The sequence below is a fragment of the Xenia sp. Carnegie-2017 genome, unplaced genomic scaffold (assembly GCF_021976095.1).
Source record: "Xenia sp. Carnegie-2017 unplaced genomic scaffold, XeniaSp_v1 HiC_scaffold_23, whole genome shotgun sequence".
NCBI lineage: Eukaryota > Metazoa > Cnidaria > Anthozoa > Malacalcyonacea > Xeniidae > Xenia > Xenia sp. Carnegie-2017.
This window is the reverse complement of record NW_025813486.1, coordinates 11,600,551-11,614,282: the sequence shown is the minus strand read 5'-3', so window position 1 is coordinate 11,614,282 and position 13,732 is coordinate 11,600,551. Positions and strand designations below refer to the sequence as shown.

General features: G+C 33.8%; 3 protein-coding genes across 3 annotated transcripts; 1 reads left to right on the top strand and 2 right to left on the bottom strand.

Moving 5' to 3' along the window:
- Positions 1-1,625: 1,625 nt before the first annotated feature.
- LOC124449118 (ubiquinone/menaquinone biosynthesis C-methyltransferase UbiE-like) lies at positions 1,626-2,444 on the bottom strand. Its single transcript, XM_047000065.1, has one exon. The coding sequence runs from the start codon at positions 2,442-2,444 to the stop codon at positions 1,626-1,628; it is 819 nt and encodes a 272-aa protein (XP_046856021.1).
- A 4,946-nt stretch (positions 2,445-7,390) lies between these two features.
- Positions 7,391-8,206, top strand: LOC124449117 (uncharacterized methyltransferase C70.08c-like). The gene has a single exon (XM_047000063.1). It carries the CDS (start codon positions 7,391-7,393, stop codon positions 8,204-8,206), a length of 816 nt encoding a protein of 271 aa, XP_046856019.1.
- A 3,453-nt stretch (positions 8,207-11,659) lies between these two features.
- Positions 11,660-12,478, bottom strand: LOC124449116 (ubiquinone/menaquinone biosynthesis C-methyltransferase UbiE-like). Its single transcript, XM_047000062.1, has one exon. It carries the CDS (start codon positions 12,476-12,478, stop codon positions 11,660-11,662), a length of 819 nt encoding a protein of 272 aa, XP_046856018.1.
- Positions 12,479-13,732: the final 1,254 nt, after the last annotated feature.

Here is a 13,732-nt window from a genome sequence, read left to right as displayed (position 1 = left end):
CTATCATCAAACGATCAAAAGAAACGTACGTATTCTCAACTAATTATTTAAGATCAATGGTGTTTGTCCAGCTTAGTGCTTTGCTTTCATCACTCGGATATTGTCATGAGCTGTATGCAATATACTAGTTGTTTTCCCCACCCCTTAAACTATTGACAGCATTTAAATATCGTATTCCAACTATTGGGATCTTCTCAAATTTTCTAAATAAGTTTAGCGACACTCGAAAAGTTTGTTTTATTTTTGTTTTGTAAAAGCATTAATGGCGCAAATTATAAACAAATGGGGTTGAATTTCATTCAATCAGGATTTTTTAACCAGGATGTTTTTAGAGTGTAATGCGGCGTTATGCTTCCAAAGTTGATATTTATCTTGCTTTTTTGAAAATCATGCAGCATAAAGACGTAATATTAAAGTGTTTGGGGTAGTTAAAAGTATCTTAACTGCAATATGGCAAATAAGGGGGGTGCCTCCCAACAAGAGGAGGCTCGTACGCCCATGTCGGTTGGACAAGTGTCAACACTTCAATATGCCAAGATAACATACCAGACGTTTCTTGAATCGGTTATCTTTCTATCATTAACGGCACCTCCAACATAGTATTCAAGAATCAACGTAATTCTCAAAAGAAAGAGGAAATTGCCGACAAATTGCAGCTACAATACGTAACACTGCTTTTTAACGAAGCAGTGTATGCTAAAACCAGATTTGTAAGGTAGAAGAGTGAAGTTTTCTTTATTTATTTTGTAGTAAGACCAGGGGAATTTCACACAATTATGTCATTTCTCTCAGAAATTTCAAAGATTTTTCAGGATGGAGATTTGGAGATGAAAAGCAAGTTGCAATAAGCTGTTTACAATATTTTCGGTCAATAAAATATTCACTCACATCTAACGTGTAAATATATATTAAACATTTCTTATATTTATTTGGGACATATAAATCAAATCTGGGCTAGTTGGGAAAGGCTTAGTGAAAGGTGTTTTATCAGGCAAACATAACAGGTTCGTTTCCTAAAATGACGTACAAATGACATGTGGCATCTTTATTCATGCAAGGGTACAAAATTTAAAACAATCAACTTTAACAGAAATACAGTTTCTATACAAGTATTTTATCGTAAAACTATGGATTTTTACACTCTAAACAAAGAAAAACACCTAAAATTAGAGAACTGTTTTCGCACTTTCATTCATATGATAGAATCATTATTTCCTCGCCTAGATTAAATATTAATAAAGAAAATGATTTTGAAACAAATCACTTTGCTTTAATAGTTTGTAAGGCGAGAATAATGTCGAGCAAAAGACAGAAGCATTTTAAATAAGCCATCCATAAGAAGGCAAAATTAGGAAAAGGCATACGCTGGTTATGGTTAAAAATAATATACATGCTACAGTCTCAGTCAGCATTAAGCTAATTTACATGAGTGTTGTGGTTAGTTAACTAACAAGGATGTGAATTAGCAATATATTTTCACATAAAAAAGTAAATTATCGTTCTAATAATATGGCTAAATGCCCATTAAAAACATTTAATACTACACTAGTGCGTTCAGTACTTATATATGCTGAAATATATTGAGCCATATAACAGACCTGAATAAGCACTTGTTTGTTAATACATCAAATCTTTTGTGCTAAAATCTGGTAAGCTGTGGGATCGACATAGTCCACACTTCCGTCGTTATTTACAAATATTTCGCTGAAACTTTCCAGCCCAATCGGTGAAATTACTTTGCCATCATGATAGTCTGAGGCAACAAGGTAGTTGAGAAAATCCAAGATCGACTTGTGCTGGTAATTGACTGTGTGATAGTCACTTGAAAGAATTTCAAAACCACATTTCTTGAGAAGACCTTCTACCTCAAACTTTTTGATAAAGAATGGAACTGCCTTTTCATTTTCTTTGTGTTTCTTTTTAAGTACGAGATTAGGAGTGCAAAAAATCATTTCGTTTGCCTTTGTAATTAATTGTGGATCTACCTCATGACTCTGTAGTGCAATTATTCCTCCATGTTTTAAACTCTCGAAGGCAACTCTCGCATACTCCTCCTTCCTTTCTGGAGAAAGCCATTGGAAAACAAAACTGCTAAAATGAACATCGTAGTAGGATTTGCTTCGTTGATGAAACTCAGTAGAACTATCGCCATTCTCAAATACCAGGTTTTCGTGCAAGCTCAAATGCTTTTGCTTTGCATATTCAATACGCCCGATGTCTGGATCTACGCCGACCACTTGACCATCTCTACCAACAATTTCTGCAAGAAATGAAGTGAGCTCTCCCGTTCCGCATCCCATATCTAAGATTTTGTCTCCATTTTGAACACCAGCTATTTCTATGAATTTCTTTCCATTACTTACTTGTAAATCATTATTGATGGAATATGCCACTGCAGTCTTATAACTTCGTTGATTAAACACCGCTTGTAGTTGTGCTGTCATTTTTAAATAAAATTTACAACTCACTGAGATGGTCAAGATGAACACTGTTGTACTTTCAATGCAAGTAATTCTGGCACGGCTCGATTTTTATGGCAACGCTTACGTGTACAAATGACGTCAGTCAAAATAAAATAATCTCAAAATATATTTTCCAGTTAAAACACAACGTTGTTACGTCGTCAATACTAATTTGAATTATGGTTGCAATGTTCACCATTATTCAAATGATATAATACAGACGTCATTTGGTCGACAGTTTTCAATTTTTTAAATTTGTACGCATTTTTTTTATGACGTTTAAGGCTTAACAACAATGCTTAAGCTTTGTAGGCATTAGATTGAATTTAAATCAAAGTTTGAAATTTGACGTTATTTGATGTTTTTGTCATTTTTATTTGACCTTGTTATAGGTCTCCCATACAAGACAATGACTATAGTCGTAGTTTTGAAATAAAATGTAGCAGTATTATTATAAAACGTTACTAGCACAAGAGAAATGGTTTGTTAGTAACTCATTTAAAATTTGAAATTGTTGTAGCATTTTATCTTCGACACAACTTGAAGGTAGTCGGAGAGAATTTTGCATGCGATGGCATATCCATCCGATGGTAGGTCAGATAAATTGTTTGCTACAACTTATTTATTGTAATATTTTCTACAGTGTGAAGTTGTAAAATGTACACATGTCTTTATGCAAATGTCATGATTTATGAATAAAAAGGTCAGTTAAAGTTCATTGCTAGATATCTCTTTACCATTTTACTGTGAATTTGTGAAGTGATCGATCATTTTATTTATCATTTAAAATTATTAAATTTGTTTTATTCTTTGTCAATAGAAAAGTGACAGTTTCAAAGAATGACAGATAGTGTCACGTCATTAAATACGAAAACATAATATAAACAGACACGTAAGTGCAACGAATCGTAGAACTGCGTTTTAATGGCTGCCCTGTATTTACTTGGCCTCTCGTAAATTCTTTCAGCGCCATGACTCCACCGCTGTTTCAATGTTAGTTCAACAAGATGGTTTTGACATCTTTTATTGTTAAATTCAGTACGGGTCGAATTCAGTCAAAAAATACGGACGAATTTATCACCGTAGTCAATTGAAACTGTGCTTACTCATAACTTAAATACTATTTGCCTATTGTGCATAAGTGCGAGCAGTAAAGATCCCAACACTGCTTTTAATCATACGGCGCAAAGGTTTTACAATTCATTGACTAAAATGGCAACGTATGGGATACGTTTTCTAAAGAACGAACTTATACCAACATTTGCGGGTAAACTACAAAAGATGCAAAACAGAGCGTCAAGAATAATCACCTATAAAAGAGAAACATGGTGTGATTGTTTCAACATTGAGTTTACTACGTCATTTGATGTCCAACCATTATCTGACGTAAGTTTCATTTTATTAGTTTTGAGCAATTTTGACATTTTCTAAACGTCACAGGCCGACACCGAGCAATGACGGATCCAGACTACGTCAAAATAAATTACTGCAGTACAGCTGGCCTACTTAACATTCATGTTTTGTCAATACAATTGTGACGTTATTTTTCCAATACTATAATAAATTGCCCTGCTGAGTGCTGAATATCATCAATAACAAATGTATGTATTTCACTTTTGTCATTAACTTTTGTGAATTTCCCAGCTTAGATTACAAGTTTATGTAATTTATGACCATATTGCAACATAGTAGTTGTCTTCGCCAGCTAATTAAAATAATAAATTTACTAGCAACGAAGCCGCTCGGATAATGTAATCGAGACTTGTTCATCAGTTATTATAATCATAATGGTGGCATGATAACAAGAAACATTGAGACAGTCAAGAAAATCGTCCAGTGTGTACATGCTGTTATAACTTTTGATGATTTCAAAACCATTTCTTGAATAAAGACATACGGCATCAACTTTAGAGCATAAGAAATAAAGTCTCTTTCAATTAAATTTGTCAATGTTATAAGGTCAGTCAAAGCTCATTGCTTCAGACGGACTTATTTGGGCTCACAAAACTCATAACAAAAAAAAACTTATGTTTTCCAAAGAACTATTTATGTTTGAAATGTAAATAAACGCGTACACCAGAAAAGGTTTTGAAAACGCAATTGGAAACGACGTAGGATGAATGACGCTATATGACGCAGAAAAGTCGACATTGGAATAATAGACCTTTTCAAGGTTATCCGTTATCGCAGCCATATTGCAGGGGGTGCAAAAGCATTGTGCCGAGCGCGTGGTCACTCATGGCGTCCATATAAATTACTAATAAATGCGCAAAAATTACCCCTATACATAATGGCCATTTCTTTCAAAAATACTTTCAAACTCGTCTATTTTAATAGTCGAATTATTATTTGCGATTTTTTATACATGTGGGTCCAATTTTTTGGTAATCAAAAAGCGGAAAGTTAAAAAAAACATTGTTTTCTTTGAACAACTTGACCGTCATTTGAGCGATGTTCTTGAGTTCGCAAATGTGCGGAACTCATAAGCCAAGTCAAACGAACTAAACCCTAAACTAGCCAAGTAGCCGTGAGCAGTCATAGCCGAAATGGTAAAAAATGCGCGTTGTGCAGTTGGATATTGCGATAATGATAAACGCTAGCCTGATTATCAAGTTAAGAGGTCTCACGTAGAAAGTTAGTTTTCAAAAGTGGCCCAAAGATCAAGCACTTGCTGAAATTTGGCGAAAACAAATTGCAAACAGCAGAGCCGATGACTTTAACCCAAAGCCTGGTGCACAAGGTACTTTAGTTTGCTCAAATTATTTTCCCTTGGGAAGAAGAACCCCAAATAACTGCGGAACGGATTATCCTTCGGTTTTTATTACGCTATCAGAGTACGAGCAATCGTGGACTCCGCTTAAACGTAAAGGAAGAGAAACATAGACGACATCAAAGCGTCCTCATCAAGCCTATGACACCGAGGATTCTGATTCAAGTTTTGATGGAAATCCAGCAAAATCTAAGGCATCTTTACTCCCTGTCCCTTTGGAATTTGAACAGTTGACGAGAGAGTATGATGTAAGGTTTCACACCGGCCTGCCATCGACTAACAGTTTTAAGTGTGTATTTGAATACTTGGCTATTTTTTCTTCTGGCTGTTAAGTCGCCATACATAATAATTAAAATAGCAATGTCACTTTACAAATAATTGGAAATACTAATAACAGTTTGCCGTAGAATAGTTCCTCGTGATACTTGCTGGACTTTGCTGTAGACATGTACGTGTGTTCCGAACTCAAGAACATCGCTCAAACGACGGTCAAGTTGTTCAAAGAAAACAAATGTTTTCTTTAACTTTCCGCTTTTTGATTACCACAAAATTGGACTCACATGTATAAAACACCGCAAATAACAATTCGACTATTAAAATGGATGAGTCTGAGAAATATATTTGAAAGAAATGGCCAATATGTATAAGGGTAAATTTTGCGCATTTATTAGTAATTTATATGGACGCCATGCGTGACCGCGCTCGGCCCAATGTTTTGCACCCTGCAATATGGCTGCGATAACCTTGAAAAGGTCTATTGTCTCATGTGATGTCAATCTGTCAAGTAAGAATTCATGACGCTATGTTTTGTTTATATATTGTAATTTAGCTCCAATATTTTGACCATAAGCAAACCAATTAAGCACTTGAGCATGATAATCATCTTAATCAATTAAATATGGATGAATCATCGATTGCTATATGCTGTTAAGACTGAATTGATTTCGATTGCATATATTTCAAACTTCCCCTAAAAGTAAACGTTTAAAAACAGCCTCTTCGAATTGATGCTCAAAGAGCGTTGAAATATAAATATTAAAAGATATCCAACAAGACAAACACAAAGCAAACAAAACAGATGTTTAAAAGCAATTGTATGCCATTTATTAAACTTTAAACATACACTAATATATGGTCATAACATTTGTTACTTAGCTGAAGTAAATCATGTCGAATGCCTTCCCGTTTTTTAACACCACCGTTTTTTCTCTTAAACAAAAACAGAAAAATTTGAGAACTTTAATATTGGGGAATAAGAATAAACAACTGCATACCATTATTTATATGACTTTTATACTACTATGGCAAGCCAACGAAGAAATGAATTCCCTAATCTTATATCACTCTACAGTGTATTTCTAAATTAGCTGATACATTTGATACACTGCGTAATTGCGTAATGTAGTACAATGTTTAAATGTAGGTAATAAATACATTGCAGCAGTCAAATTTGATGTATGTTAACTGACGTAACAAAAATACATTTCTAGCGATGTATAATGTGTTGTTCTCATAGTTGTTGTTTTAGTCCCATCAACTTATCATCAAGAGAATTCTTAATCATGAATCAAGCAATTCATTTCACCAATATGTGAAAACGTCGAAAAACGTCTACATTTTCATATGTCAATAAAATCGATGTATCATTAAGACGGGTAATTATAGAAACAGAGGTGCTCATAATCTTTGCTAAAAGCGTAAGACAAATTCTTGCGCAAGACCAATTGATTTGTTGTATGAAAATATGTTACAATTTATTCCACTGATTTTCATCTCTTAGATAACAGTTTTAAGCATTATCACTCTCTTTAACAAACATCAAAACTACGTATTCAAATTTCGCAAAATTCAACAAATTAATATACTGTCGAGAAAATGACGTGAAAATGACGTAAATCTTTTTTGAGGTTTATCGACGATGTAACCTAAAGTCCACTTTACATTGACGTCAAGACAACAACGTATATCTATTAAAGAAAAATTACTGGAGCTAGTGTTTACATGTATTATGACGTAATGAGTACACGTGACGTTTCAACAAAAGTTCTGTAAGCCGATGACTTTTTTAAAATCAAAGTTACAGTGTCTTATGTAGATAAGACACGTTGCTCGTACTTATTTGGACTATCTCAGTGAGTTGTAGATTGTTTTCCAAATAATGATAACATCACTAGAAACAGCGCTCGACAAACAAATTTATTGGGCTGCTGCAAGGTACTCTAAAATAAACAATTTTCAACTACATTATGGCAAAAAGCTCGCAGCAAAAGTTGGCATTAAACAAGGTGATAAAATTTTGGATATGGGTTGCGGAACGGGAGAGCTGACCTCGTTTATTGGGGAGATTGTAGGAAAACAAGATCGAGTGGTTGGTGTTGATCCAGACATAGATGGAATTCACTACGCCAATCAACACAATTGTAACGTGAATGAAAACGTTTCATTTGAAATTGGCGACAGTTCAAGTAAATTTGTACAGCCAAACAAATCCTTCTACGATGCCCATTTCAGCAATTTTTCCTTTCAATGGCTTACATTGGATGAAAAGAAAGAGTTTTCGCAAACGGCTTTCGAATGTCTAAAACCAAATGGCCAAATAGCTCTCAAGAGTCACGAAGGCTATCCGGAAATAGCTCTATTTGCAGAATATTTAATCTCAAAGAAACAGAACGCTTTGACTTATATCAATGATAAGAAACTGATTCAATTTTTTATATCTAAAGATGAAACAACATCTCTTATTGAAGAAATGGGCTTTGTAATCATTTCAAGTGATTATGATATTGGAAAACAACGATACGAAACACTAGACGATTTTCTCAACTTTTTAGCGCTTTTGATTATCATGCCACAAGCATGTCCTACAGTGAGAAAAGAATTTATGGCACGTTTTGGCAACGAAGATGGAAGTGTAAATTTGGTGGACGATACATTGTACCAGATTGTTACAAGAAAGAACTGCAGAAGCGGTTAGATAACCGATGTTAATATTTCAATTGCCTTCATGCAATTGATTACTACATTTAAACAATAATAAACACTGATATATAGCTTGTTGTATTATAAGACACTCACCCTAACATTTAACACACTCACCGTCATTTTTATGACACTCACCCTAACTTTTACGACACTCACTATTACTTTTAGGACACTCACAATAACTTTTAAGGCACTCACCCTCACTTTTAGGACACTCAGCCTAACTTTTAAGTCACTCACCCTAACTTTTAAGTCACTCACCCTAACTTTTAAAAACTCACTCTTACTTTAAGACACTCGCCCTAACTTTTAAAAACTCACTCTTACTTTAAGGCACTCACCCTAACTTTAGGACACTCATCCTAACTTTTAAACAATCACTCTTACTTTTAGGACACTCACCTAAATTTTAAACACTCGCCCTTACTTTTAAGACGTTTCAAACTTTTGAAAAATTGGTTATATTTTCTTTACGATAATGAAACTTTGTAATTGTAGAACCAATATCGTAGTACAGAGTGTTATATATTACAGAGTGTTATAAATTACAAGGTGTAGGGATGACACTGTCATCACTATATGCTTCCGCGCAGCAAATATATTGTCACAATATTTAATGAAAATATAATATTTTATAAATCCTAAGTTGTGTTAACTTTTAAACAGACTTTGAAACAACATGTTGAGTGATGCTGTTAGTCTATTTGCTAACCAAGAAAACGTCTGAAAACAGCCTGATGGAAATGCTGTCGGTAAGCAATGATAAAGACTTCTTAGTGAATTGCATGCAACGCTTGTGTCGATATAACCCGCACCACGTATCCACGAGTTTTGGTTATTGGTAAAAACATACTGAAACCTGACCGGCACAAATGTGCGTCGAAGGACGACAACTCGTTGACGAAACTTCATTTTTTTAGACACAGTCCTTTTTACGCTCTATGCAACATACTATGTATTTTCTATAGCTTATCCACAAGATCATAAGTATGTATTTCTTTTTATTGATTCCGTTTTTGTTGAGTTGCAGTACACTGCTACCAATAGAATTAGCTTGCAAAAATTCATTAAAGCTCTTGCCAGTTTAAAGTAAGCATTAAGTGGACATTTAAGGCATTACTCTGGACATGTAGACCATTTTTTCTGTTACGGTGTACGCATGTTTTTTGTTGGCGTATCTAGCTCAATTGCTGAGGGGAATACTCAAGGGTGGCTGAGTAATGAGAATTGGGGGGCGCTATTATTCATTCGTGCCCGTTCTACTTTACATTGAAATCAATTCGTTTCAGGAATTATAACATTTGAATATATTAATTTACCCCTCCCTCCCAATTATCAATGTTCTGCCAATGGTAGAGTACTTATGTTTGCCAATACTCTATCAATAGTAGAGTATTTATGTTTGCATGTTGAATCTCGTTACTTTTTCTTGAATCAAATCTTTTTTATAATAACACGCATTTTTAATATTTGCCACCCTTCACTCCATTCTCGAGATAGCTACGCCCATTCCATTTTCTGTTGAAATAATGAGATTGTTTTTAATCTATTTTAATTTATTCTTATTATAGATTCAGAGTTCGTTTTAACCCCATTGAAGCACTACCTCCCGTATTTGTGCCCTAAAAGTACAGCATTCTTTGTAATTACTTTTTACCCTAAATTTATGGGGAAATTGCATGTCCATCAAAATTACCCCTTTAAAATTTACCCCTATAAATTTTACCCCTTGATAAATTTCACCCCTGAATAGACTTTACCCCTAACTAAATATAACCACCGTAAATTTTACCCTTAAATAAATATTACCCCCATAAAATGTTACCCTTCAAAACCGGGACATTCTGTGGCACTCATTTAACTCCTAACTTTAAGGGTAATTTTTACCCCCCAAAATTTACAGTGTGTGCAGAGTTTGTTCTGATGTATTTGCTGACAAAAGGAAGAGAAGGTCAGTTTGCAAAGTGTATCTGGAACATTGTTCACTACCAACATTTATTCATGCATGACCTTAAAGACAATTGGAAAATGTTATTGACCAGGCAGAGTCTTTCGAAAAAATTTTAGGTTAAAGAGAAAGATAAATGATTTATTACCTTCCCTATGGAAGAGTTATGTGATCATGGTATAATTTTATGTATGGAGACAATGGATTCACTAATGATGTCTTGAATACTTTGAAATTAAAGTTCAAGTACCAAAGAAAGATGGCAACAAGGTTGTGTGTGTTTAGATGTTTGATGAAATGTCAATTCACAAACATGTAATACAGGATGGCCATAAAGTTTTGTTCATGTGAATATTGATAGTAAGATTGATGATGACGCACTGTAGATGTATAACTTCTAACTATAAAATCCAATGAGTGCTAAATAACTTATTGGTTAAATCATGTCATATCTTTATCAGATATGGCTTTTAGTAGAGTGTTGTTTGAATGCTAAAATAAGTAATGCATGCTAGAATGAAGCATCAAATATTCAGTGATGAAGCCTTTAAAGTTACAGGGCTATATTTCTCTCAGAAATTTCAAAGATTTTTCAGGTTGGAGATTTGGAGATGAAAAGCACGTTGCAATAAGCTGTTTACAATATTTTCGGTCAATAAAATATTCACTCACATCTAACGTTTAAATATATATTAAACATTTCTTATAATTATTTGGGACATATAAATCGAATCTGGGCTAGTTGGGAAAGGGTCAGTGAAAGGTGTTTTATCAGGCAAACATAACAGGTTCGTTTCCTGGAAATGACGTACAAATGACATGTGGCACCTTAATTCATGCAAGGGTACAAAAATTTGAAATAAGCAACTTTAACAGAAATACAGTTTCTATACAAGTATTTTGTCGTAAAATTAGGATTTTTAAACTCTAAACAATGAAAAACACCTAAAATTAGGGAATCTGTTTTCGCACTTTCATTCATATGATAGAATGATTATTTCCTCGCCTAGATTAAATGTTATTTTAGAAAAAGATATTCAAACAAATTACTTTGCTTTAATATTTTGTGGGGGGAGAATAATGTCGAGCAAAAGACGGAAGTAATTTAAATAAGCCATTCATAAGCAGGCAAAATTAGGAAAAGACATACGCTTCATACACAATTTCATCATCAAGATTTGTTTATTACGGACTTTAAACAATTTTGTACATTCACATAATAAGATCGTTAATGGGCAACACATGGTTAAAAATAAGTATACACTCTACAATCTCAGTCAGCATTAAGCTAATTTACATGAGTGTTGTGGTTAGTTAACTAACAAAGATGAGAATTTGCAATCTATTTTCACATATAAAGGTAACCTATTGTTCCAATAGTATGGTTAAATATCCATTAAAAACATTTAATACTGCACTAGTGCGTTCAGTACTTATATATACCGAAATATATTGAGCCATATAACAGACCTGAATAAGCACTTGTTTGTTAATACATCAAATCTTTTGTGCTAAAATCTGGTAAGCTGTGGGATCGATATAGTCCAGACTTCCGTCGTTATTTACAAATATTTCGCTGAAACGTTTGAGTCCAATCGTTGAAATCATTTTGCCATCATGATAGTCTGAGGCAACATGGTAATTGAGAAAATCCAAGATCGACTTGTGCTGGTAGTTGACTGTGTGATAGTCACTTGAAAGAATTTCAAAACCACATTTCTTGAGAAGACCTTCTACCTCAAACTTTTTGATAAAGAATGGAACTGCCTTTTCATTTTCTTTATGTTCCTTTTTAAGTACGAGATGAGGATTGCAAAAAATCATTTCGTTTGCCTTTGTAAGCAATTGTGAATTTACCTCATGACTCTGTAATGCAATTATTCCTCCATGTTTTAAGCTCTCGAAGGCAACTCTCGCATACTCCTCCTTCCTTTCTGGAGAAAGCCATTGAAAAACAAAATTGCTAAAATGAACATCGTAGTAGGATTTGTTTCGTTGATGAAAATCAGTAGAACTATCGCCATTCTCAAATACCAGGTTTTCGTGCAAGCTCAAATGCTTTTGCTTTGCATATTGAATACGCCCGACATCTGGATCTACGCCGACCACTTGACCATTTCTGCCAACAATTTCTGAAAGAAATGAAGTAAGCTCTCCCGTTCCGCAACCCATATCCAAGATTTTGTTTCCACTTTTAATGCCAGCTATTTCTATGAATTTCTTACCATAACTTACTTGTAAATCATTATTGTTGGAATATGCCACAGCAGTCTTATAACTCCTTTGATTAAACACCGCCTGTAGTTGTGCCGTCATTTTTGAACAAAATTTACAACTAACTGAGATGCTCAAGACAAACTCTTTGGTACTGTCAGTACTTTCAATACAAGTAATTATTGCTTGACTCCATTTTTATGGCAACGCTTACGTGTACAAATGACGTCAGTCAAAATGTAATTATTCTCAAATTATTTTTTTCCAGTTGAAACACAACGTTGTTTCGACGTCAATACTAATTTGAATTATGGTCGCAATATCTACCAATACTTCAAATGATATAACACGGACGTCATTTGGTCGACAGATTTCAATTTTTTAAATTTGTACGCATTTTTGTCATGACGTTTAAGGCTTAATAACGATGCTCAAACTTGGTGTGCGTTAGATTGAATTTAAATCAAAGTTTGAAATTTGACGTTATTCGATGTTTTTGAAGTGTTTGTTTGACCTTGTTCTAATTCTGCCATACAAGACAATGAATATAGTCCTAGTATTGAAATAAAATATAGCAGTATTATTATACAAAAGAAATGGTTTGTCAGTAGCTAATCTAAAATTTGAAATTGTTCTATAGCATTTTATCTTCGACACAACTTGAAGCTATACGAAGAGAATTGAGCATGCGACGGCATATCTATCCTATAATTATAGGTCAGATAGATATTTGCTGGAGCTTATTCATTGTAATATTTTTTACAATTTGAAGCGCATCACTTCTCTATACGCAAATGTGATGATTTAGGATTAAAAGGTCAGTTAACGTTCATTGTTAGATGTGTATTTGCTGTTTTATTATAAATTTGTAAAGTAATCGATCTTCTTATTTAACATTTAAGATTATTAAATTGTTTAGAAAAGTGGTAGCTAGATTTAAATAATTATATAGATAGAGTCAAAAGATTAAATATACAAACAAAACTAATATAACGAAAACATGTAAGTGTATTGAATCGTACAAAAGCGTTAATTTTATCTGTTGCCTTGTATTTACTTCGCATCTTGTAAATTCTTTCCGCACCATGATTCCAGCGCTGTTTCTACGTTGATTGAACAACATTGTTTTGACATCTATTTATTGTTGAAAGTCCGACCGAATTCAGTCAAAAAAAAACACTGACGAAGTCAACACCGTTATCAATTGACACTCTGCCAACCCATAACTAAATTATTATTGGCTTATTGTGTAAAAGTGCAAGCAGTACTGTTTTTAATCATACGGCGTAAATGTTTTAAAGTTCATTCACTAGAATTACGAAGAATGGAATTACTTTTCTAAGGAAACAAACAACA